The sequence below is a fragment of the Myotis nattereri genome, assembly GCF_964212035.1.
Source record: "Myotis nattereri genome assembly, chromosome: 7".
NCBI lineage: Eukaryota > Metazoa > Chordata > Mammalia > Chiroptera > Vespertilionidae > Myotis > Myotis nattereri.
The window spans coordinates 11,508,519-11,535,532 of NC_138082.1; the positions used below are offsets into that span (position 1 = coordinate 11,508,519).

The window sequence follows — 27,014 nt, forward strand, 5'->3', positions numbered from 1 at the left end:
ATGACGGAGACTCGCAGGCCTTGGCGAGTGCGTCCTCAACCCACCTCACACTTAGGGCTCCTCCAGGAGGAGGGGCTGCAGCTCGGACCCACCATTAGCACAATGATCCTCAGGCTGCTCCTGGCTCTCAACTTCTTCCCATCAATTCAAGTAGCAGGTAAATGATTTTGATTTCTTTCCTTCTCTGAGTTTTACCCGTGAATTTTGGGTATTTGAAGTGTAGTTTTGCTATAAAATGGCAGTCTGCTATTTAGAAGCCCACTGGTTCTCAGGCTGTATTATGATATTTTAATGAACATCTTTTTGGAATGAAATAAAATTTATTTAGCTATTAGTTGAAAATGTCATATATATATATATATATTTTTTTAATTTAAGAAAACTACTAATAGCAGTTTTGTTCTGAATGCTCTGGAATTAGACTGCCTGCATTCATGTCACAGACCCAGTTCTCACTAGCTAAGAAAGCTGAGGCTAGTGTTTAAACTCTCTAAGCCTCAGTTTCCTTATGCGTGGAATGGCGATGATAATAACCTCATCTCAAGGTCATTGTGAGGATAAAATGAAATGATCCATGTAAAATGCTCAGTGTAGTTAGTGCTTGGCTGGCACGGTAAGTGTTACTTGTGATTACCATGTCTACCAGAATTGCATGAGTGCCAAAATGAATTTGGAGTCATTACATAAACGGGCACAATACAGATGCTAATAAATTAGGTTTTTTGGTTTTGTTTTTATGATGGGGTGAAATCCATTCTCTTAGATTAAAATCCCTTAGGGTCCCAATGATGAGGACGAGGAGGATGATACACCTAACACTATTACAAATCCCATTTCAGATGAAGGGATGGAGGGGTAGGAATGCCAATCTGCCCAAGGGTATGTAGGTACTAGTTGTTGGAACCAGGGTTTGATGCTAGAGTCTATGTATGCTCTTGACCATTACGCTATCCCACCTAACATGATGTGGGTTATAATTTTATAGCTGCAGACACACCCAAGGTTCAATCATCTTTAGAAAAATCACAATTCCAAACAGAAGGAACTTGTTGCTTTGGTGGGCTAGGGTGAGGTGTTTGTTCAGCTTGGTCTTAAAATTGGAAAAGGGTCTTGTGTGGCTCAAAAATTGGACTGATAGGGTTGATGGGATGTTTAAATAGAGTTATTTCTTTCCCTTGAAGATACGTTGAAAAACCAGTACTTTCAATTTTCTATTTCATTTATTTTGGTGTGAGAAGACCGCATTATTTGTTGTCCTTAAATATCACGTGCACATGCTCCAAAGGGTATAATTTCCCAACCTGCATAAGTACGATAGTTACATATATGCCCATCTGTTTCATTGTTTGATGTGCCAGCGAGGACACTTACAAATTGTGTGTATTTATAAAAGGTGTTCATATAACGAAACACAAGTTGGTGATGAGACAGGCTTTGCCCCAATGTCTAAGACCAAGCATTTAGAGCTACTAAATTCACTTAAAAAGTACTTTTACATTTATTTTTACAAAGGTCTTTAAACTCTATTTTTAAGGATCTTTAAAATTTATTTTACAATAATATTTAAAATGCCTTAGTCTATTAGACAGCAAAGAACTGGCAGAAAAGAAGAAGCCTCACTCTGGCGGAAAACTAAAATGGGTGATTGTACACAAAGCACTTTGCTGAAGTGCCTTGTGGACAGCCATCTGCCATCAGTTCATTCACTGTCCTTTGAAGGTATTTTTCTGCACGACTCAAAGCTTTATATTTTTCCTTTAGAACATCTGCTAAAAGGGGGTAGCTAAAAAAGCAGTCAGAGTGTTCACACACAAAAAACTTTTGTTTTTTTCGACTTTAAAATACATCTGCTTTTCAAACACCAAATCACCCTCCTAATAACTTTTCGGGTTTGATGCTGAGTGGTCAGCCAGTGAAGTAGGAAAGGGTTTGGGGTAGAGAGGGCACTTCTGAAATGCTTCTTCCAATGAAAAAACGCTTGAGAAAACGCAATGACAGCATGCACAAGTGTATAGTCCGTTCTAATCAGTGGTGCCAACCCTTCCATGCGCTCTCTGTTTCTCTGTATTTACCCTGTAAGAGGAAAGAGCAAGATCATTCTCTGGTCAGAGTGTAATCGTCCCCCTTAGGATTGTGAGAGGCTACTGGTATGTCTGTGTTGAAGGTATGTGTGTGTTTAAAATACAGAAGAACAGTCCCCCGCCCCCCTCTCCCCCCATGAATTTAAATAATCCTAATGCATTGGCTCACAGTGTAGTTTAAAATACTTATTCTAGGAAGGTTAAACCTACCCTAATTCTTCATGATTTTAATGACACTCTTGAACAGTGGTTCTCAACCTTCTGGCCCTTTAAATACAGTTCCTCATGTTGTGACCCAACCATAAAATTATTTTCGTTGCTACTTCATAATTGTCATGTTGCTACTGTTATGAATCGTAATGTAAATATCTGATATGCAGGATGGTCTTAGGCGACCCCTGTGAAAGGGTCGTTCGACGGCCAAAGGGATCGCGACCCACAGGTTGAGAACCGCTGCTCTAGAAAGATCTTTATGGCCAAATTAAAGAAATATGACCTAGAAAGTGTGAGGAAGCCTTAACTTAGACAATTCCTTTGCTCAAGTTACATGTTTTCTACCAGATTTGAGTAATTGTGCCATTGAGATCCATAACAGGATTTCTCTGGGCTTTGGAATAGGAGTCCAGCTCAGAACAGCAGGCCCTGGAAAGGAGCCTGACTTGGGACTGACGATGGAAGGAGTGTGCATATTGTTTGTAGATGTGCAGCCAATATTGGCTATCTTTCAGCAAGCTAGTTATTCACTCTGAAGACAAAATCAGGACGACACCACTTATTTTCTCCATGAGAGCATGTATTGTCATTAAATCTTAGCAAATAAACCGTCAAAATGGCCAATTTGAACAGGATTGGTTCCTCCAGTGCTGCTGCATTTCCAGCAGCATGTCTTTTTCTGAGCGAGCCAGGAAGGCAGAACGATGGTATTTAATCATCGCAATGATCAGACAAGCAAGGTAATTAAAAACTTCATTTTTTAGTTCAGCAAATGACCCCTCTGAGATAGCTGTACACGAAAGGGAGTAACCCACCTCTCACAAAAAAAAGGCTGCTCTGCGGCTGGACGTGGGAAAGTAAGGTAAAAAAAGGAACATCAAAAATGCGATGTAACCAGCAAATTGCTGAATCTACATGACATTGAATACACTGTAGCCAGTTTTCCCGACTGTTCAGAAATTGATTAGGTGTTTTTGTCATTTCAAGTAAATTTGATGGACATTTCCAAAGTATAGACCTTGCTTAAGAACTGTCTTTTACTCTACCACCATTCCCTACAATAAGGTACTACTTTTTATGTTTTTCAAAGGCAACCACCCAGAAAGGGCCTTTACGGCAAGGACTGTAAAATTAATATCAATATATCAATGTCAGGAAATAGAATGAGTCATTTTCACAGACAGACTAGAAATAGAAATGAATCTGTGATCCTAACTTTGAAGCCCTCACATTCAAACCTGTACTAAGGGTAGGTAGGAGATCTCACTGTCTCTCTTTCTTTAGACGTAGACTGTCCTCCTTCTTCAGGTCTTTACTCTATGATCATGAGAGTATAAGTTCCATATGACTATTTTTCAGCTTTTATCATGTGTGACTGTCCTCCTCCCAGTATTTCCTGCATGCAGTGCACACTAAGTTCCACTCACCTGGCTACTGCAAGAGGTAGCGTGGGGAGCACCCCAGCCATCCTAACCAAGTTCTATGAGCTAAAATGTTCAGCACTACCTACTCACTATTTTTTTCCTTTAAGAGGGAGAAAAAGAATGCATACAGGCAGTGAATACTGGAGTAGATTCGTTGGGTGGCCATGGCCTGTGGCCCCTAAATCGTTCCTGGCTAGTCCCAGGAACCAAGGAATGCCTCCCCACATGCCAGCCCTCAAAGCTCACCACAAAGCTTGCCTTCAGAAAAACAGAAACACCCACCCTCATCCAACAAACCATCTGCAGAGAAAGCAGAACCTGTGGGCCTGGGAGGGAGCCATCTGTGCTACGCCTGTGCTTCCCCCTCCCAGGCATTAAAGTGGTGCGACCTGCCAGGCTGGGCAGAGGCCCTCACAGTCCTCACGAGGGAGAAAAATCAATGGAGTCCCTCTCCCCCATCCTTTTGAATTTTGGCGCATCTCCGTGTGGCAAAAGCCTCACGAAATTTCACCATCAGCACCATTCTTGACTCAGATAAGCAGACATAAGGTCACTTACAATGCCTTAAGGTTTGTCCCTGCTGGCTACCCTCCCTGCCCATCACCATGTTTTGGTTCCTATTCATTTTGGATGCTCTCCATTAAAGCAATGACAAAAAAAAAAAAAGAGATAATGATTATAAAACATTATTTACAGAGGCATAAGACAAAGCAAAACACTGCAGGAGAGCAAGAACAGTAAAGACAGAATGCCCACACCAGGGCAGGGAAAAGGGTTACTTTTAGGATGACCAGGGCCCCCTGTCACCCGGCTTCCCCTGAGTGTTGGCTGAGGACCTAACGCAGGGGTGTCAGAGCATGGAGAACGGTGGCATGAGGAATGGGGAGAGATGGGAGACGCGACTCCTGCTTGGGGCTGTGAGAAGAAAATCCTCAAAGAGAACCCAGGAAGCTGAGGGACTTAAGTCTTTGCCATCCCCACCCCAGCTGGGGATGAATAGGGCCACTCCCCGAGGGCGGGGGTGCATGTTGGCTGCAATGACGGGAATCATGCGGCTTGGCACGGGCTGCCCAGGCATCATGGAACCTGGGCCTGGTGTGACGTGGCTGGGGTGGGTGGGGCGGCAGCATCGCTGCTGCATCAGAGGGTGGGGGGGCACTGCTGGCGCGGCATCATGCCGGGGTGCCCTGCTGCTCCCCGCGGGGCTGGGCCAGGCCCCCTGGAGTGCTAGTGTGCACGTGAAGGGTTCTGCCCATGCTGCTTTCAACTGCTCCACGTGGACGTCCTGGCGTTCGGTAAGCCGGTGCTGCCGCTGTTCTAGGCCTCCTGTCCACAATCGTTTCCGGCCCCTCACCAGGCCCAAGTGTGATCGCCAGTTTCGTCACGCGTGTCTCAACCAGGAGAGCGACCTTGACCTTTCTCTTCCAGGGCAGCCAGGTGCTTGGCTTTGGTGGCAGCCGAGGCGAGCGCAGCTGCGGTGGCTGTGGCTACGTTTCCTTCAGAAATGTTACGCGCTGCTCTGTTGCTCCCAATGTCACTTTTCCTTTCTTGACAAGTGGCACTGAGTTCCTTGTTCTCGGCCTCCTTTTCCTGGGATTTGGTTTCCTCGCCAACTTCCCTAGCCTCTTCCTTCTTGGTATTTTTCGTTGTCTAGCTCTGGTGCTTTCTCACCGTCATCCTTTTCATGTCCCCCTTTGTTTCTGCCTTTTCAGGCTGCTGACCATCAGGATCTGTTCCCACTTTCCCCTCTTGAGCTCCTTCAAGTTCTGCTGGCTCCTCAGGCCCGTGCCTGAGATGCAGCTGCTCTCCGGGCCGTAGGTGGGATCCAGCTACTGCTTGTACTTTCTTGATAGGAACTTCAGCCAATTCCTGGGGTACCTTGTCCCTGATCCACGAAAACTCCTGTGAAGATGTTTTTGTTGCAGCAGATGCCACAGGGAGGGTCCACCCCAGATACCAAAAAGGCAGCAGTGCTCATAACTGGGTTTCCTGACTGATGAAAGGGGACAGGCTGGCAGGCCAGGGGCTCAAGGGAAGCATCTGAATCCTCAAGAGATGGGTCCTCAGTGGAAAGCCTCAAAAAGTGGAGGATGCATTCACCCTGAGTATGACTTCCAACATGTTCTGACACTGTTCGAACCGTCCTTATACATCTCCAGGGCCTTCAGGAGTAGCCGGTCTCCTGTTCAAGTCCACGCTCTTCCGGTGTGAGTAAATGTCAGTATGGAGACCACAGTTCTGCAAATCAACTGGTTTTTCCTTATTCTTCTCAGGACCGGAGGTGATTGAAGATGTAGAGGCACAAGCCCAGAGGGTGTATCAGTCAATACACTGAAATGAGGAGTAGGAAGGACGTCCCATTGCCATGGGTTGACTTTCTGGATCCACTGGGTGATTAACAAACCCCTCACTGCTCTAGAAAGACATGAAGCCTCATCACAGCACACACATCTCCAGTCAAGTTCCTCCAACATGGTCAAATATTCTTGGGGGTTTAGGCAATATGTGTCAATCATAAAATTTTGATATGCCAAATATATCTCTGGAGTCTTGGATTTGTTTTTTCCAATGAAAAACTCAGGAAGAGCATGTTGTTCAAGGTGAATGCAGTTATAACCAAACCATGACCATAGCTAGGAATAGTAATGTGATTGGTCTTCTGTGTCTCATTACCTTTACCAAAGTTAATTGCATGACTCTGATCACCTTTAAGGGATCTTCATCTTCCTTTCCTCCCGTTGTGACTGTTTTTTTCATTCTTATCTAGATCAGCTAAGTGCCTCATTCACAGGTGTATTTTCACTAACTTTCTTTGAACTTCATTTTTTTTTGGAAGTACCACTTCCTCTATGTTGGGTACAAGTATTGGGTCTTCCATATCCTTGGTAAGATTTTCTTGGTTATCGTCCTTTTTTTGATATCTGCATTTCCCATCAAGATTAGCTTGGCCTTTCTTTCCACTTTTCTTCCGTGAGTCCGTGGGTGTGGGAGGTGGAGAGGAAGGTGAATGTTGCCTCTTCAGAGCATTAGCTAAGGCCTTTCTATCCCTTCTCTCTGGACTTCTGACTGGCGCTTCACTCTTCATTGAAATTTGCTGTCAAAAACTCATGGGCTTTGTATTCTGCCCACCTCATAGTCCTTCTCTTTCATCCATTCATTGAAAACATTAGTGTCTCAAATCCATTTTGCATGAACCTTCCATGGATCTTCTGGAATTGGTAGATCTTCATTTTCTATATTAACATAATTACTATGGACCCAAGTATTGTAGCTGTCCAGATAAAACTCCTAATGTACTAACACCTGCTTGTCTTTTCTCATCATGGGTCTCAACCACTCTTCATCTTCTTGTGAGGAAGGATATGGATAAATGTGGTGGGAAGCTTTGACTTCTCATCAGTAAATGTCCCCTGATGTCATTTGATGATATCTTTCAATTTGTTAGCCAACTTCAGATCAATTTCTAGAATTATGCAGATGTTGGGTCTGGTCAGACAATTGCTTAGCACCAATGTCTTTTTTTTATATGTATATTTTTTTTTATTGATTTCAGAGAGGAAGGGAGAGAGAGAGAGATAGAAACATCAATTATGAGAGAGAATCATTGATTGGCTGCCTCCTGAAGGGGATTGAGCCTGCAACCCTGGCATGTGCCCTAGGCCGGAATCGAACCTGGGCTCCTTTAGTCTGCAGGCCAATGCTTTATCCATTGAGCCAAACCGGCTAGGGCTGCACCAATGTCTTTTCAGTGTTCATAAACATCTCAAGGTTATGATCAATTTGGGATGGATTCTGTTGATCAAGCCTCCACTATCCCTGTTCATTTTTATATGTGTAAGCAGTCACAAGAATGTGACACAAGGTGCCTCCAGCTTTGAAATCCATACAACATTTTGCCAGGAGTTTGGTAAAGGCCGGGTTGGTGACACACTTCCTAAAGGCATCTTCCTTGAAGTGAAGAAGCTGCACCGCAGCCTAGCCAGCATTTTATTAGTAGGTGCATCCGCATGAACATACTTTCTTGTAGTGCTTGCCCAGCCAGACCTGCACCCAGCACATCCAATTCATACTGTCTCTGGGATCTCCCCAAACTTGCTAGCTGGGTCCCCATGCTTCCATTGATAAATGTCCAGGCCCACCGCTGTCCCCTGGCCTGCTGCACCTGCTGCTGTGGCCATTAGTGCCATCTGTCGTCCCCACCACTTGGCTTGCCCTGGCCCAGGCGGCATTCCTGTTCGCACCTGCCAGTGTATGTCACTTTTATGCTGATTTCTTTGACTCCTTTGGCCAATGACATGGCATTGTCATAAAAAAATGTATCCAGAGCTTTCAGTCTGAGAATCATTGCATGAGCATTGGTTTCTGAAGCTGGAGGGAAGGTAGCCCAGGCCCAACTGAGAAGTGGGAAGTAGGTATCTAACTTCTTGCCTGTTACTCTCATTTTGATGACTATAGAAGATGTGCTGAATGGGATCAACTGCTACTCAGTCACTCCTTTACAGGATGTGAAAAAGAGACTCGAGACTTCTTTGGCCTTAGTATTTCAATCCTAATTTCACAGGCATTTTAATTTAGTCTGTGTGTGTTACCATGTATCTTAGCTGTGTTTATGTTTTCATTGCTGGAAGAGAGCCTGTACCATGGTGGAGAATTTCTTACATAACTTCGAGCTGCAACTTTATCTCTGCATCATCATGACTCTCATCCTTTTCATTCGTCATCATCTTCCTTATCTTGGGGACTCTGGCTGCCAGGGAAACCAGGTTAATGGTTCCTGATGGTGTCATCAGAGTTACTCATTCACTGCTCACTTGACCTCTGATCTAATGCTGAGCCCCTTTCTACAGTGTTGGGGTCACTTTGTTGGCTCACCATCCGCAGTGTAATGTATTGATCACTGCAGTAACTTCTATTCATCACCCACTCATTCACATAAGAATCTGAATTATTGAAATGTCTTACATTTTAACAATGACATAGATTTCCTTGCTATGAACTTAGGTGGGTGTTTGACTTTGACTTCTTTTTTTTTTCTTGTCGAGAAGATAATAGGCTGTGCTTTTCATTGCTGAGGGATACTTGGCACGTGGTGAAGTGTCAGAATGTCACTGTGGCTGTGTTTGCAACTTCCACGTGACCTGAGGATTTTCCTTGACATTGAGAACTACTAATATTCAGGATCCATAGTTTAAGATCAGCTTTAGGAAGGTGGGTCCAGGAGGGTTCCATTTCTGAGCCACAGACTCTATTGCATGAAGTGTGGTTGAGAGTAGGCACACTTGAGGAGACTGTTTCTTTCAACTATGAGGCTCCTTGGGGGACTAAATAGGGTGTTTGTAAATGGCAGGTCTTGAAAGTACTGGATTCCTGTTTTCTAAAGTGCTTGCTTCTTCTGATGCTTTGGTAACACAGGCCTTTATTCATGTGCTCATTCAGGTATTTATTAACATCTTCTATGGGCTATTCTAGGTTCTGTGACAGATAAAAAAAAAACACACCCACTTTCAGCTTCAAGGAAGCAAAAATGAGAACTGTGAAATCTTTCTAAAATTTTCCCCCCATTAAGGACTACCATCATGATACTCTGTTTACATTATTTATTTTGTGGGAAATGGTTATAAGCGGAAGAATCCATTGAATTGCTAGAGTTTAACCACAGATATTTAGAGATGGGAGGGAACGCAGACAGCTCTCAATGTATAGGAAAGGAAATTGTGCTGATGGTTCCTAGAAGATGCTTATAGAAAGATGACATTGCAATGTTTCCTGGAATTTTTGATTGCTTTTAGGGTGGACCCGTCTTACTTATCCAATCTTTTTCCTTTCCTTTCCTTCTTTCCTTCCTTCCTTCCTTCCTTCCTTCCTTCCTTCCTTCCTTCCTTCCTCCCTCCCTCCCTCCCTCCCTCCCTCCCTCCCTCCCTTCCCTCCTCCTCCTCCTCCTCCTCCTCCTCCTCCTCCTCCTCCTCCTCCTCCTCCTTCTTCTTCTTCTTCTTCTTCTTCTTCTTCTTCTTCTTCTTCTTCTTCTTCTTCTTTCTCTCTCTCTCTCTCTCTCTCTCTCTCTCTCTCTCTCTCTCTTTCTTTCTTTCTTTTAAAAAATTGATATCAGAGAGAGGAAGGGAGAGGGAGAGAGAGATAGAAACATCAATAATGAGAGAGAATCATTGATCAGCTGCCTCCTATAAGCCTCCTACTGGGGATTGAGCCTGTGACCCAGGCGTGTGCTCTGACCAGGAATAGAAACACTTCAGTAAGATTAACATAGAATAGTAAGCCATTATGAAGGGTTGGGAATTGAGCTGGATTTTAGAGAAAGATAGGATGTAAATGGATGCTGTTAACATTTATTTTGCACTCATAATGTGCCAGGTACTGTTCTACCTGACTTTTTCTGTATAAAATCGTTTACTTTCTCCTAAATCCTATAAGGCAGTTTCTGTAATTATCTCCATCTTATAGATGGGGAAACTGAGGCACAGAGTAGTACAGCAACTTGCCTATGGTCACACAGCTAATGAATAAATCCAGACACTCTTTCTCCAGGGTTCATGTCTCACCAATGCTCTGTTGCTTCAGGAAGGAGACACAATACAAATAAAGACATTAAACAAGGAATATTGTTTTATGTTTTGGAACCAATGGACAGTCTGAATGTTGGAAGACTTGGAAAGGTAGGGTAGAATCAGGTCAAACAAAGGATTGAATATTGATAATAGAAGTTTACAGTTTTCAAGGCATTGTGAAGAAGCTGAAAGGTTTTGGAAGTAGGATGGTCTAGAATAGGTATGGTTGTAGAGACAAACGTCCAGGAGATTATATCATAACACTGTCATTTTACCAAGAAGAGGGTAGTAGGTTAGAATTTGGGTGCCGAAGGTGGGACTAGAAAGAAGTGATTTTTTATGAGAGATGTTCTGAAAGTAGAAGTTTCAGGACTTAGAGCCTAGTTTGGGATGAAGGCAAAAGAGAGGGAGGGTCAAGAGTAATGCCAGGGTTTTTGGCTTAACCCAGGAATGGTGGTATCTCCACCTAAAACCAAGGGGTTGTGAAACTGAGTTTTGGAGAAAAATAGTGTTTAACTTTAGACAAATTCAGTTTGAAGTAAAAGCTTGAGGTGTCAGAAAAATGTCCAGTACAAAGCTGAAGATATGGGAACTGGGTAAGAAGAAAAATAGTCTGGTTAGGAGTTGGCTGAAGAGAATGGTGGGCTAGTGAAGGAGACCAAGAATGTGTTTGAAGAGGCCAGGGGAATAAGGCTAGTGAAGTATTAAAGTCAAAGGAGGAAAGAGTTAAAAAAAAACCCCACAGTAGTTAATAGCATTAATTGGTTAAGGAAAGGAGAAGTAAATAATAACTTGGGAAGGCCACTGGTTTGGCTCAAAGGAGGGGAGTTGGGACTTTTGAGTTTAGGCAGAGTGGTGGGGAAGGGAGATAAGACTTTTAAAGGGTTAAGAAAAAGGGCAGGAAATTACTAAAGTGAAAACAATTAGGAAGGTTTGTCAGCTATAATGTTTACCACTGTATTTTGTACATAGCGGGTATTTAATAAATATCTGCAAATGAAGTGACTGTTATGTTTGACATGTGGAAGGAACTAAATGTTGGTCTTGAGTGTGAGTGTGTGTGTGTGTGTGTGTGTGTGTGTGTGTACTGTTGCAAGTTAGAGGGGAAAGGGAGCTGTTAGGGAAGAAAGGAGGAGGTAGAAGAAAAAAGGAGGATGGAAGCAGTTTTCTCCAGAAGATGAAGAGGGGGATGATTTGGAGCATGGGGGACTAGTGAGATACTTGAATTTGCTTGAGCCTTCAAAAATGCTCATTGTAGCTGGGCGTGGCCTTGGCTCATGGATGAGATAACACACAAGGTTCAGCCCAACCCTGCCCACCATCAGGGGCAGGGCTCTCCTTTCTAGTCAGGAAAGTTACTCTCAGCATCTCTATGTGTGTTTTTTTGAAACAAAGATGTGGCTGCTTGCCCTTGGCTTTGGAACGGCCATGTCTTTTCTTCTTTTCACCTTCTTTTGTTTTTTTTTTTCAAGCTCAAAAGTCAAAGCTACTGATCTTTCAAGGTGGGAGGCTGTGACTGGGAGTTGTAAGCCTGTCACCCTGAGGCACAGCTTTTCTAGGCCTTTTTTTTCTCATCTGATATCTGAAGGGGTTGGACTTGAAGACATCACAGGTATATTTCTGGCTTAAAAATGCTGCTTTAGTGGAATAAAAACTCTGGCTTTTATCAGCTCTATCAAGGTAACTCAACCACCCTCCCACTTTGTAGATGCTCTTATGATCTGATAGAGAAATACGAAGAATTGAAAGCCAGCCATTTCTGAAATCTCCTGGAGAGATTGCAAACCAGGATCTGAGATACTAATATGCTCTGAAATGACTGCAAGAGCTTAAGGGACATATTGTCTTTGCTCTCTCTCCCCCATTTTGTTATGTAATGTTGATTTTCAACACATCCATTGTTTTCAAACTTCTAGAAGATTCTGTATGTGCCAAGGTGGTCCTGAGCAGGTTGTCTGGAAATAGAAGATTTAAGGAGAATGAGACAGATAGGATATATGTACTCTCATCTTTTTTAGAGTTATTTTAAATGAAGGCTCAGAATGATGTGACTCAAGAGAAAAATATATTTCCCAAATATGGTTACTGGATTAAAATATACATTTAGAAAATAATATATTAATATAGGAAGTCCTTTGATACCTGTGGGATTTCTTTTTATCTGTTAGCTGAATAACTATCAGGACATTTATGTAGAAAGCTATAAAATCATTTTTGATTCCTGTCCACCATCACCAAGCATAACCAAGCACCAATGACTTGTCCATCCTTTCTATCCCAGCTGCCACCCCCAGTTCAGACCCCGTGAGCTCACATCAACACTATTGCAGCAGCCCCCCATGGGTCTCTGCCTCCACTCTAGCCTTGCTCCAAATCATTACATCCTGCACTAATGTGCTAACGTCCCAAAGTAGCATTTACCACTTCGTTCTAAACTCAGATGTTTTTAATGTCTCCTATTGCCTTTCTAGTAAAATCCACATGCCTTTTCTTGACATTAAAGGCTCATCCATCCTCACTTCCTTCCTTGTTAAGTAAATGGGATGTTCTGCTAGTCTCCAGTAAACCCTTACACTAAAAGTTCTTTCCTTCATTTTAGCCTGTGTAGATTTGCCCCAGACTTCATATCCAGCTAAAGCCCAGCCTACTCAAAGCCTCCAGAATCATGTCATCTGGCTCATGCACCATACATGGCTTTGGAGTGTAGCTAATTGTGCACCTGCCTTAGAATTTCTCCTAGCAGGAAAAGGCTGCATTTCTTACATCTTCCTGTCTCCCAAGAACCTAGTACATTAGTTCCCATTATTTATTTGCTGAATGAATGCAGGACTTTGTCACGGTAGGAGTTCGAATGCCAAAGAACAATTTTCTGACACATCAAAATTTATTTTCAGAAAGTACCTATTGATCGTTTTGATAATTTTTTTTCTCTCTTAAGAATTAATGGCTTAGATAGGACTGAGAAGGAGAAAGTGGTCAGATGGTCACATGTTGAAGGGTATCCTGGGCCTGTGCAGGAAATACACTCTGAGGGAAGTTATGGTAACTTCACCAGCTCTGTGGTGGGGAGGGAGGTGTCCTTCTGTGCTAGGGAAACCAGTGTTACCTTCACAAAATAATCACAAATATCATAGGGCAAAATGGTTGAAAACAGAAAGCTTTCATTTTCTTTGTTTCCTGCCTAACACGTTGAATTCTGTACAATCAGAACTTAAAAATGGAATAGAAGTGATTAGGATTTTCCAACCTAATTTTTAAACTGCAAAAGAAACTGATTGGGATGTGCTGAAATGGAACCCAAAAAAGTTCTTAAGAGGTTCTGAAGGGAAGTCAGATTGCTAACTAAATATCTACTGTGTATATTCTACTGTGTCTTTAATTTCCCAATACAGATTTAGGTACTGAGTGCTGCTTACTCTACTCTCTGGTTCATCAGTTTCCATGTGGTATTTTATTTCTCTACGGTGCTATAATAAAGAAAAGGAAATATGAAATATGGAACTTAAACATGACAAATAAATGCAATTCACAGACTGAAGTTAAGGATTTCCCCAAATGAGGTTTAGACTGAAAAGGGACTTTATTATTGACAGATGTTCATGTTCAGAGCCTTTTGCACACTTGGGCAAGCTGAAATGAAAGAGCTGCCATGGTATAATTATTGCTTGTGGATCTGAAATAATTTATGAGGCACTTCATGTGACCAAATTAGCTGTAGACCTTATCTGGGATCCATCTATGCCCTTCAGAAAGTCTTTGCAAATGAATGGTAAGCAAAATGTTTTCTGTATGTGCATTAGAGGCACAGACTGTTTGGAGACATACTTTTTCTAAAGATGACCAAGAAATTAAGTCAATTTTGCTGAATTCACAAAGCTGGTTTTCTATTCATTCATGTTTCAAAACATTGCCCCTAGAATCATGTATAAACAAACAAACAAATAAACAAAACCTTAGCTCTTCCACCATTTGTGTGACCTTGCTTAGAGAGTTATTTACTTAATTTGTTTTCTGCTACCTTTCCCAGAAAACAAGGGATTGGCATAGATCCATGGTCGGCAAACTGCAGCTCGTGAGCCACATGCGGCTCTTTGGCCCCTTGAGTGTGGCTCTTCCTAAGCCTTAGGAGTGCCCTAATTAAGTTAATAACAATGTACCTACCTATATAGTTTAAGTTTAAAAAATTTGGCTCTCAAAAGAAATTTCAATCATTGTATTGTTGATATTTGGCTCTTTTGACTAATGAGTTTGCCGACCACTGACATAGATCATCTCCAGCTTTCCTACAGCTTAGTACTTTTTGTAGGATGGGGCTCTAGCAAAATGGTGGAGAAAATGGAATTTATCTTGGTCCTGTCTTTTCCCACTCCATTTACTCCCCCGGTCAATGATATTCTTCTTCCTAGCTCTCAATTTAGATATGCTGTACCTTCCAATTATATCAAGCCCAACTTTTAGAGGATCTAAAATCAATCACTGAAATTGTGTTGAAGTTTTGATGCAACCTGGCAGAGAGAAAATAACAGTAGATTAGGAGTCATGAGGTATGAGCCAAGTCTTAAGGGTCACTTACTTGTCCTATAACATTGGGCAAGTCATTGACTTCACTGAGTTCAGTTTTTCCACATATAAAACGGTCATAAAGATGAATACCTTGCCTATTTACTTCACATGTTAATATGGAGTTCATATGAGATAAAAATAGGAGAAAATGCTTTGTAGCACCATTTAATTACTAGTTGTTTTGTAATCCCCAGGATATCTTTCCCATTGACTTTTAGAGAGAGTGGAAGGGAGGGGGGGGGGGAGAGAGAGAGAGAGAGAGAGAGAGAGAGAGAGAGAGAGAGACATTGATGTGAGAGAGACACATCAATTGGTTGTCTCCTGCACACATCCTGACCAGGGCCAGGAATTGAACCTGTAATTGAGGTATGTGCCCTTGCCTGGAACTGATCCCAGGATTCTTCAGTCTGAAGGCCGATGCTCTATCCATTGAGCAAAACTGCCTAGGGCTATAATTACTAACAAATCAACATGCAGATCCTTTCAGGGTCAAGGTTCTTTCTCTGGTACTTGGAGCAACACCTTACAGATGGTTATCCACTCGACCTGTGCAGAGGGCTGATTTGGTTATTAATATAGTAATTGACCTACTTACACTAGGCATAAAGGGGAAGATTTTATTGTAATCAAGCTTTCTCTTCCACTCCATTCTCATGGAAGCACAAGCAACTTTCAATTTTCCAGAAGTCAATTATAGCACAAGATTCACAGATTATCTGTGAGAAATCTTTTAGCTCTCAATGCCTTGCTCATAAGCAGCAGATAAGTACCTTCTTACCTCCAATCTACTCTCATGTTGTCTGTTGTCAAGGAGGAGTTGTGAGGGAAAGAGGTTTGAGGTTACTGCTTCCTGCCTCCACACCTTTAGCTGGTTTAGCTGAAGGAAAGACTTTGAAAAGCAAAGCACTAAATTCATCATCAAAACAACTTGTCAATTCAGTTATAGAAATGTCAGTCAAGGCAATTTTTTTGACACCATAAGCAAATACAATAGATGGGTTGACAATGTTTCTATTTTAACCTAGTAGGTCTGACCTAGGTAGACTCACAAGAGGGAAAATCAAAATGGGGAGACAAAGAAATGCGCCCCAACTAAAAGAATAGTAGGAATCTTCAGAAAAAGAGCTAAATGAAATGAACAAGCAATTTATCAGCTATAGAGTTCAAAAAAATGGTTATGAGGATGCTCAAGAGACTTGCTGATAACTTCAAAAAGAGATAGAAAGCATAAAAAGGACAGATAAACCATAAAAAGAGAACCAGCCAGAAATGAAGAATGTAAGATCTGAAATGAAGAACACACTAGACAGAATAAACAGTAGGTTGGATGAAGCTGGAGATAGAATCAGTAATATGGAAGACAGCTAGCTGAAAATACACAATCAGAGCAACAAAAAATGGAGGCTAAATAACATGTCACTAAACAATGAATGGATGAATAATGATATCAAGGAAGATACCAAAAGATACCTTGAAACAAATGAGAATACAAGAATTCCAAAATCATTGGGACACATCAAAAGCAGTCCTAAGAGGGAAATTCATAGCATTGCAGGCCTACCTCAAGAAACAAGAAAAATCTCAAATAAACAATTTAACTTTAATTTAAAGGAATTTTAAAAAAGAGCAATAAACAAAGCCCAAAGTGAGTAGAAGAAAGGGAATAATAGAGATCAGAGCAGAAATAAATGAAATAGAGGAAAGAAAGAAAGAAAGAAAGAAAGAAAGAAAGAAAGAAAGAAAGAATCAATGGAATCAAGAGCTGGTTCTTTGAAAAGATAAAAAAGATTGATAAAAGTCTAACATGACTCATCAAGAAAAAAAGACAGAGGACCCAAATAAATAAAATAAGAAATGATAGAGAAGTAACAACTGACATCAAAGTAATACAAAGAACGCTAAGAAAAGATTACAAACAGCTACTAGTACATGTCAACAAATTGGACAATCTGGATGAAATGAGTAAATTCCTCAAACACACACACACACACACACACACACACACACACAAACACACACACAACCACACACAAAAAAACCAATCTAAAACTGAATCAGAAGGAATCAGAAAATCTGAATAGAAAGATTACAACTAATGAAATTGAAGTAGTCATCAAAAATCTCCCAACACACATAAGTCCTGGACTGGATGGTTTCACAGATGAATTTTACCAAACATTTGAAGAACTAACACCTATCCTTCTCAAACTATTCCAAACAATTCAAGAGGAGGGAAAACTCCCAAGTTTATGTTATGAGGCCAGCAATCAGACAAAAAGAATAAAAGGTATCCAAATTGGAAAGGAAGAAGTAAAACTGTTATTATTTTCAGATGACATGATATTGTATATGGAGAACCCTATAGATTCCATAAAGAAGGGAAAATACATTTACAGTATTTATCTAAAAACTCAGCATATAAACAGCATATAAGTGGACCTGCATAGTTCAAACCCATATTGTTCCAGGGTCAACTGTATCTTTTAAAACACCATTTTGAAAATACTAGATGTTATTTTCCACTTTATGTATTACCAAGATCAGTTAATCTACAACTCCCTGAAAATCTTGCTTAGTTGAAAGTATTATGTCTGTAAAATTGAACTGAAAAGTTGCAGGAATTAATTGCTTTCAAAGATTTTTTTTTTGTAAATTAACTATATTTCAACAAGCTATGCTAAGATAATGGCCATTAATATAATGACAATGAGACCACTTGAATTCTAAGTACTCACTCATGATAGTGCCACAAAATTATTTAATTCCAGCTTATGTGTTTGCTAGTTTTTAAATTACAGATAATAATATCTTTTAGGGTAAATGAATGTGCTCAATGAACCATCAGTCTTCAATCTTTTCATTTATGTTTATTTTAGACTTTCAAAATACAGCAGGTTCTACATTTTGAACACCTCGTTTTATATGCTTCAATTCATTCAGCTTTTGATTTGTATTTCCTTGAGATCCCTAGTTTTCAAGCCCCTTGAAAGCAAGGACCACATGTTACATTTCTTTGTAGACTACTGTGAAAATAATAGGATCTCATTAAATAACCAATAAGTGAAAGATGGTGATCTGGCTGTATCATCCGCAACTAAGCCTAACAGCCATCTCATTAAATCCTTATCCAAAATGTGTGCCTCAACAATAAGTTTAGCTTCATTTATTATTCATTCCACAAATACTCCCTAAGAGCACTAAAAAGTACACATGTAAAGAATAAAAAAAGTTCAAGCTGTCTCGATAGGAAAATCCAACTTGTTTTTTGTGTGGCTTTGTTTTGCTTGGCCTCTTTTGTGTACTTAGATGAAATCATTGGGCAGGTTCTGATTGGAAGAATCAACCCCAACAAGAAATGCCAGTATCTCCCTCTTTACAGGAAGTTTGGGTTAGGTATTCGCATTTCTGTTTACTGAGCCCTCCAGGAACTGTGTTTCTGTTACTAATTATTTGGATTCTGTTGTAATGGGCATTCAGATTCTTCCTGATCTGACTCTGAGAGCTGATATAAGAAAAAAGATGAGACTAGGATTCCTTTGCAGAACTTTTTAAAAAGGAGGACTTGGTCGGGGAAACTGAGTAAGGCTGGAGAGAAACCCTAGATGGTTACCCAGTTTGATTTCCTGCTCCTGGCACCCACAGAGAGAAGGAGGAATTGAAGGGAGAGGAAGGGAAGACAAACAATGTTACTATACTCTGTAGCATCTATCTACTCTAGTAGTTTGCTTAATATGTCTTGTCTAGTTCAGGGCATGACACCTTCCCAAGATACATGTAGGAGATCTGTTTATTTTGTTAATTGCTTTACTTTGATTTCAGAAAAAAGTCTGTATACCCTGTTCTAAACAAATGATTTTTCCTCCTCCAGAAAACAAGATTTTGGTGAAGCAATCACCCATGCTTGTGGTGTACAACAATGCTGTCAACCTTAGCTGCAAGTATACCTTCAATCTCTTTTCAAAGGAGTTCCGGGCATCCCTTTATAAGGGAGCAGATAGTGCTGTGGAAGTCTGTGTTGTGAATGGCAACTACTCCCATCAGCTTCAGTTTCGCTCAAAAACAGGATTCCACTGTGATGGGAAATTGGGCAACGAAACAGTGACATTCTACCTCTGGAACTTGTTTGTTAACCAAACGGATATTTACTTCTGCAAAATAGAAGTCATGTATCCTCCTCCTTACATAGACAATGAGAAGAGCAATGGAACCATTATCCATGTGAAAGGTAACATGCAACTCTACGAATGTACCACTTTAAAGCAATGGTTTTCAACTGTAGCCTTGAAAACTAGGTCTTGATGAGTAGTGGGATTGGATAAATCCCAAAGAGAATAGACCAAAGAGGAAGCCTACACATTCTAAGCTTGTGATATTTTGCATATTTTGGTCCCTCTCACATTCTTCCATAATGTTCAGAAGGAAGGAAATGTACTCAAGTGCCACTCCCATGTCATTTAATGCACTCTATTCTATTTTTCAGAGAATCATCATTGTCCAGCTCACCGAACTCCTGAGTCTTCTAAGCCATTTTGGGCACTGGTGGTGGTTGTTGGAGTCGTGGCTTTGTATAGCTTGCTAGTAACAGCGGCTCTTTTTACTTACTGGGTAAGAGAAGCAGCACTGCTTTTATGTAAACTTTTCTGCCACATACGATCTGATCATATTCAAGAATGTTGCCTATGTAGTTTATTTTCTGTTTAACATGATATTTATTAGTTCCTTTTCCCTTGCGAGATTGAAGTAGGTTCTCTTTTAGCCTGTCCAACTTATTCTGGGATACAAATCTGATGGGCATTCTATTTTCCAGAAGGCACTGGTTAGGTGGCCAAACAGAATAAAAAGCTAAATGTTAAATAAGGGTGGGGTACCAAGGGCAGTTACTTTTTTTTCTCCCCATTTGCAGTTTTATTATGACATGTAAAATAGGTTTAATGTGTACATATGTATAAAAATCTAAGCAACTTGGGAATCTAGACAATTGAAGTTAATGAAGAACTTTGGCTCAGGGTGAAAAAATCATGAGAAATTTGGCCATTGAAATTATGCATTCAAACCTAGCAAAGAAACTAGGTCTGTTTTTCTGAGTCATATTTTTATCTCCTCAGAAACAGTTGAATTTTGTGAGACCAACTATGGTACTGTCATTATGAAACTATAATGAGAATTAGACTTTTCTGAGCTCTCATCACTGACTTGGAGTTTACCAGTTTTTGCAAATTTCATGCCTAAACTTGGTGTATTTTTTTTTTTTACCTACTTCAGAATTGAATTTTTTGCTGAGGTCTGAGGATATCATGATGATCATATCTACTGTTAAGAAGGGAATCTCCTTATCAAGGATCTGTCCCTTACTCGGGGGACTTCCTGCTCTTATATACACATTATTCTTATATAGAATAATCATGTAATGATTTCATTTTGTCTTTGAAATGTTTTCTAAAAGTCATATGCATGTATGAGTCGTTCGCTCCTTCAACAAGAAATGCATGCTCCTCAAGGATAAAGGACTATTTCTCTTTATATTTGCCATCTATCTAGGATTAAGTACATTTAATACTTAGTGATGCTTAACCTCATAACCTCCATGGAAGCCAAATTGAGGACTTAAATAAATATGTCTGAAGTATAACACCCATCTTCAAGGCATGCTCCATTCATTTAACTAAACCATAGATGGGTCAGAGATTTCTGGGAGCCATGCCATGTGTAGCCATTGTACTTACTACATACAGTCTTGGTGTTGGGCCAAGTTGGGCAGCCATGGATTCACAAATCATACCAATGATAGATACAACTTGGGCTGCTGTCAATCTCTTGTTGGTCTGTTTCCAAAGTTTACCTCTCGATTATTCTTCACATATTTCTCCCATTTTAGAAGATTCTCGGGGTATTCTGAACATTGGTCATGCTGCCTGTTGCCCAATCTCTACCTTCTTCAGGGGAGGGAACAAAGTGGCTGCTTGTTCCTAGATATCATCTTGAGAATGTGCCTGTCAGCCTTGCCTTCTTCAAGTTGCTTGAGCCTGATGGGGGCCTTTTATGCAGTGGAATATTGCCTAAGTTCTTCCTCAGATGTTAGCCGAGTCCCTTATCTTTCTGGATCCTTGTGTCTTCATCTAAGGTCCCTTCCAGCTTTGAACCACTGTGGTGTTTGCTAATGATTTAAGAATTTAGACTCTTAATTCTTGGTGTGCTTTTTTTTTTTCTGATCCCATCGGGAATCTCAATGTCTTAATTTAAAAGCAAGGTATAGTGGCTTTTTGGGTACCTTTCCAGGACAGGTGCTCCCCTATAATATGCTGACCTACGTCAATGTAATTTACTAGCTTTGCAGGAAGTAGTTTTGGGAACTGCTTTAACTTTCTGTGGCCAGAAGGGTACTGATTATTAACCGAAGGAACAAAATTAACTTCTCATTTTTAAGGAGTTTTTACAGTTTACTTTCAACTTGGAAACAACATAGACACTATGGGTTTTTCTTTGGCAGTACCACTAATTCCCAGTGGGATTCATCTTGCTTTGTCTTAAAAAATTTATTTTTGTCTTATTCTGTCTTACAGGATCCCTATAAACTGGGAAATTAAAGTGTTTTGTATATCTTATCATCTGTGGCCTCTTATAGTCAATTTGGTTACCCCATAACATATATCTATATTTCATAGAATAATACAGCATTTTCACGCTGGGCTCATATTTTCTTGCAACTGTTACTGTTTAAGCAACTAGCACCTTGCTGAGCTATGCAGCCAGGCCATTAGGGATCCTTAGAGTTTAGCCATTTCCTGGGTACTTTTTTGGGATCCTATTTTTGGCTGGTCTGCACTGTACCTTGGTATAAATTGCTGTTTTCCGGAACTTCCTGAGGGCTTGACGTGCTACTGTAGGCAGTTCTAGGCTGAGTGGGTTTTTGGGAGCAGCTGCAGATTCTATCTCAGTTCTTGACCTATTGCTGACATTTGAATAAATAAAGAGTTCCCCTTGGCCAGACTGCCACAGACCAGCACCTGTTACTCTCACTCAATCCTCTATTTACTGAATTACCTTGTGTCATGCTGCTGCTCCTAAGAAACAAGTGGGTAAGGGCTGCAGGGAAGGGAAGGGCAAGGTAGATGGGTCCTGAAATCATATGTCTTTAGCAGACATTTGATGGTGAAGGGTCAGAGAGGTGACCTAGTCACACAGATACATCAGGTGAGTACTCTGCAAACATATATGCAAATGCTAGATGCACATGGACACTGTGGGTTCTGTATAGTGTTTTCAGTCATGCATGTGTCATTTCCATCCTACTGTTGTTTAAAATTAGGGTGATAATGACTAAACCTACCATCTGATAACAGTGTGAGAGTAAGCATGGGAAGTATTGCAGCAGATCTTTCATAGTCTTTGTGTGAACCTGGAGAACCCAAAACCAAGACATCTTCATTGTTGGGCCTTCTCTACCAGCTATAGTTTTTGGGGTGTCTGGAGACAAAGACTGTCATTTGGGAATCTGGTAAGGGGAGTCTTCAAGGTTGGAATAAGTACTAAAATGCTTCCCAGGGCATCATCAGAGCCTTCTACACTTCCACATTGATTTGGGAGCAGACATTTTCATGTCCTTATTCCTGTCCTGCTGTAACCCTGTGCCCAAGAAAACTCCTGCCTTTCTTTTATAGAAAGGATATAGAATCAAGACGTTTGAAGAGCAGCTTCCCTCCTGCACTTGGTTTCCATGACTACCTCTCTCTGAACGAATCCTCCAATTATGTGTGTTTAATACTATCCTCTTCTTAGTTCCAGCTAGATAACCCATCCATCATCTCAAGTCCCAAATGACTAAAGCAGAATTTATAACCTTTTTCAAATATACTTTTCTTACTGCCTTGCCTACTGTCTATGGATGGAACACCATCCTTCTAAGTCACCCAGGCTCAAGTCCTCAGTCAGCTTGGGTATGAACAAGAAGGAGGAGTCAAGCAGTCTCACAATATTCATGCTAATTTGATGATATGTTTTATATCTATTGCTCCCTTTTCATTCCAGTTTCTTTTCATGACCAGATTCTAGATTAGAACATCTCAGTCTTGGAGCTATTAACATTTTTGGCTGAAAGATTCTTTGTCATTGGGGGCTGCCCTGTGCAATGTAGAATATTTAGCAGCATCTTTGGCCTTTACCTACTAGATGCCAGTAGCATTCCTCCCAGGTGTGACAACCGAAATGTCATCAGACATTGTCAAATGTCCTCTAGGACAGGGGATAAGGAGCTGGAGGTAGCAAGGCAAGAATGAGGCTTAGGAGTTTGGCTTGGGCAACTCTGTATATGTAGTGTCACTCACTAAGATGAGAAATCCTCGGAGAGGACCTGAGTTTAGGGGAAGATCTTGAGGGTCTTTTGTTGTTGTTGTTTGTTTAATCCTCAACCGAGGCTATTTTTCAATTGACTTTTAGAGAGAGTGAAAGGGAGATGGAGAGACAGAGAGAACAATCTATGTGAGAGAAACACATTGATTGGTTGCCTCCTGCAAGCACCCTGATCAGGGCTGGGGAACGTGCAACTGAGGTACATGCCCTTGACTGGAATCAAACCTGGGACCCTTCAGTCTGCAGGCCAATGCTCTATCCACTGAGTCAAACTGGCTAGGGCTCTTGTTTTAGATGTGCTGAATTCAAAATGACTTTGAACTCTAGTCTAGAGATATAAATTTGGGTGACTAGGTGATAATTGAAGCTGTGAATGTTGATGAGATTGCCTAGGGAGAGTGAGAATGGAGTGAGTAGAGGAGAAGGCCTAGAACAAAGCTGTGAGAAACTCTAACACTGAATGGCTAGTTAGAAAAGGATGAGCTTGCAGAGGAGGCCAGAAAGCATGGTCAGAGAGGCAGGATGAAAACCTGCCTCTCTGACCATGGTACCACCTCATGGAAGGCAAAGTGGAAGAGTGGTTCAAAAGGGAGAGAATAATCAATAATAAAGAATGCTGCTGAGAGTTCAAGAAAATGAGGTCTGAAAACATGTTACTCATATATAGTAATGTGGAGGTCAGTGTTTTTCCAACCTTTCTTTAATACTTACTCATGCCCCTTTGACAAGGCAGGTGTGAAATGCTCAGGTAGAAGTGCAAGGAAATAAGGCCAGAGCTGAAGTCATTTGCTTACTTATTTAAGTAGGAGTTCATATCATTCATGTCCAACATTTCTACTTATGCATCAGGCCTACGTGCCAGGAAATAGGCTTTTTTTTTTTTCTCCATAATAGAGAATTCTGAATCCAGAAATCTGGATGACTTTCTAATTTTAGAATTTTGAGGGTCTTTTTTTTTCAAATACGTAAATTTTACCATCCTATTGATCCAGAGAAGATGCTCCTTAATCCAAACTTTGCTAAGATTTATGGAAGAATATCTCTTGCTCCAGGTTAAGTATCATCTTACTTTTCTCACCCCTCGTAGAAATTCTTCCAGAGGGAGCTGAGCCTGAGGACCAGGAAATGTAAATACATATAAAGGGATAGAAATACAACTAGTTGCCTAGAAATATCTTCCCATTTGGAATCCACTGTTATAAATTTATGATTACTCCAATCTCTGAAGGCTGAAGGCCCTCTCTGGTTAATTATGGAAAAACAGCTTGTTAAGCAAATGATTAAAGTAAGAAGAATGCAGTAGGGATGCTTAACCTTTGCAAAAGAGGAAGGACCTTCAAGAGTATTTATGTATCAACAGCAGATATGTAAATGAGATATGCTTTTGAAATTCAGGTTAAATGACTTCTTTGAGAATAACAGGGGTGCATTTCTCTAAGATACCTTCTCCGATTCAGATTTTTCAAGTTAATTTAGAAGAGTCCAAAGTAGTTAGGCTTGATTCGTCATGATTCAAGTCCAAGGTGCTTAATGAATTCTGGTGTTCAGCTTCATGTGACAGTCTATGGTCTGAATAGTTGCCTCCCAAGTCTTAGAACTGACATCTCCCTCCGTGTCTCTGGCCCTTCACAATGACATTTCTCTTTTCTGCAGATGAAGAGTAAGAGGAACAGGGTCCTTCAGAGCGACTACTTGAACATGACCCCGCGGAGGCTGGGGCCCACCCGCAGGCACTACCATCCCTATGCTCCATCAAGGGACTTTGCGGCCTACCGCTCCTGACATGGACCCCTATCCAGAAGCCAGCCGGCTGACACCTCTTCACCTGCTCAACACCACTGCTCTGGATAGGAAAGGACCGCCTCGTCTTCAGCCGGCCACCTCCGGCCCCTGTTGGGCCACAAATGACAATTTTTCTTGACCGACTTGACCAAATGACATCACTTTGAGAAGCTGAAATGAAGTGTAAAAATATTACCATGGCAGACTAAGTCTTGTAGTGTCACAACCAAAATTCAAACTTGCTATATATTTATTGACTTGATTGAGAGGCTAGGGTAGAACATAAAAAGTGAGTGAATTCTGTTAGCCTTAACGTCTGCTTACAGTTTTACTCCTTTCTTACCCCTCTGCACGTGGTGGTCAAGTAAAGTGTGAAATTGAAGGACTTTTTACTTTATTTTTCAATGTGTTTTTATTGATTTTAGAGAGAGGAAGGGAGAGGGAGAGAGAGATAAAAACATCAGTGATAAGAGAGAATCATTGATTGGCTGCCTCCTGCATACCCTCTAACTGGGGATTAAGCCCACAACCTGAGCATGCCCTGACTGGGAATCGAACTGTGACCTCTGGTTTATAGGTCGAGGATCAATCACTGAGCTACACTGTCTGAGCCTAAAACTTTTTAGATGGAGAAGAAAGGTTGGAAAATCATTCTTTTTGGTTAAATGGGGGTTTAGGGTGGGGATAGGTTAGAGTGGGAGGGGAGGATAGAGATTTAAACATTTTTAAAACACAAAAACACTGTCTTTCACTCATGAAATGAACCACTGAGTTCTTATTTAATGTTGTTTTCCTTTTAGTTTAGAAATATGTAGACATTATCTTTGATGATTTCTGGTCATATTTAGTCATTTTGACCAATGGAATACCTTCAAAGCAATGCAAGTTAAACTAACTTGCTTTCCTTATTCCCTGTGATGGAAATTCAATGTAATTTTCACAATATGATTAAAAAAAAATAAAGTAGTCTTTCTACACCAAGGAAGAAAATATTTGGAAATAAGGCCACTTGATGTCAAAATTATTTAAATACTATGAACATTCCAGTCAACTTCTATAGGGGCTTCTCTGTTCCATATATTCCAGGTTTGCATAGCTGGTCTCTTTATTGTCTGCATGGAGATCTGAAGTGGAATGCTGAATGCACATCCATAGGGACGTGATGATACTGTGAAAAAGGGATGTTAGCTTTCACTGGGGTGTGGGGGATGAGCCCCAGGAAACTTCTTCTGAAGGAAGGAGAATAGAAAGAAATGACTTGATTCTTGTCCTGTGCTGAGGGACTGGCCGGTGGCAATTTTCCAGATGAGGGCAGGCAGAAGGAGCCCTCATGAAAGCCTCTTTACAGGATCTTCAGTGCTTTAGGGCTCAGCGCTCCATAACAGTGTGGGTTCAGGGGCCAGTTTACCCTGGAGGTCCATCGATGTAGAGAAGTATTTTGGAGGATGTCTTTTGAGACAGCATCAAAGTTCTCAAGATACCCTGTAAGGTCTGACCCTGGAATGACCATGGACATTTTTCTACCTCCAGTTTGGGTCACCTGGAGTATGCCTGGGGACATTAGAGAATGGCTCTACTGCTGCCTTTATGGTTGTTCAGTGCTTCAATTGATTCAGATGTTAGAGGAGTCTAGGTTTTAGAGGCAGAGAGACCTGGTTCAAGTCATTGCTAGTTGGCCTCAGGCATGTTGCTGTCTTTCTAAGACTCTGGTTCTTCAACTATAAGATGGAGATAATGATCACAAATGTCAGTCGCTATACTGTAATTTCCTTGAGGACATGGCCCTAGTTCAGTGATGGCGAACCTATGACACGCGTGTCAGAGGTGACACGTGAACTCATTTTTTTGGTTGATTTTTCTTTGTTAAATGGCATTTAAATACATAAAATAAATATCAAAAATATAAGTCTTTGTTTTACTATGGTTGCAAATATCAAAAAATTTCTATATGTGACACGGCACCAGAGTTAAGTGAGGGATTTTCAAAATGCTGACACGCCAAGCTCAAAAGGTTCGCCATCACTGGCCTAGTTTGTCTTTTTCTC

The 27,014-nt window shown here is 40.9% G+C and overlaps 1 protein-coding gene and 1 pseudogene across 2 annotated transcripts; one reads left to right on the top strand and one right to left on the bottom strand.

The window, feature by feature from the left end:
• Window positions 1–25,966, top strand: CD28 (CD28 molecule; the record flags this gene model as incomplete). Its single annotated transcript, XM_081096209.1, has 4 exons — window positions 1–157; window positions 18,710–19,066; window positions 19,322–19,446; window positions 24,841–25,966. 4 exons carry the CDS (start codon window positions 1–3, stop codon window positions 24,967–24,969), a joined length of 768 nt encoding a protein of 255 aa, XP_080952335.1. The 3' UTR covers window positions 24,970–25,966.
• Window positions 4,569–7,905, bottom strand: LOC308522491 (SWI/SNF complex subunit SMARCC1-like; annotated as a pseudogene). Its single transcript has 2 exons — window positions 7,460–7,905; window positions 4,569–7,233 (listed from the first exon to the last, which is right to left on the bottom strand). The product of its transcript is annotated as an SWI/SNF complex subunit SMARCC1-like (transcript).
• Window positions 25,967–27,014: the final 1,048 nt, after the last annotated feature.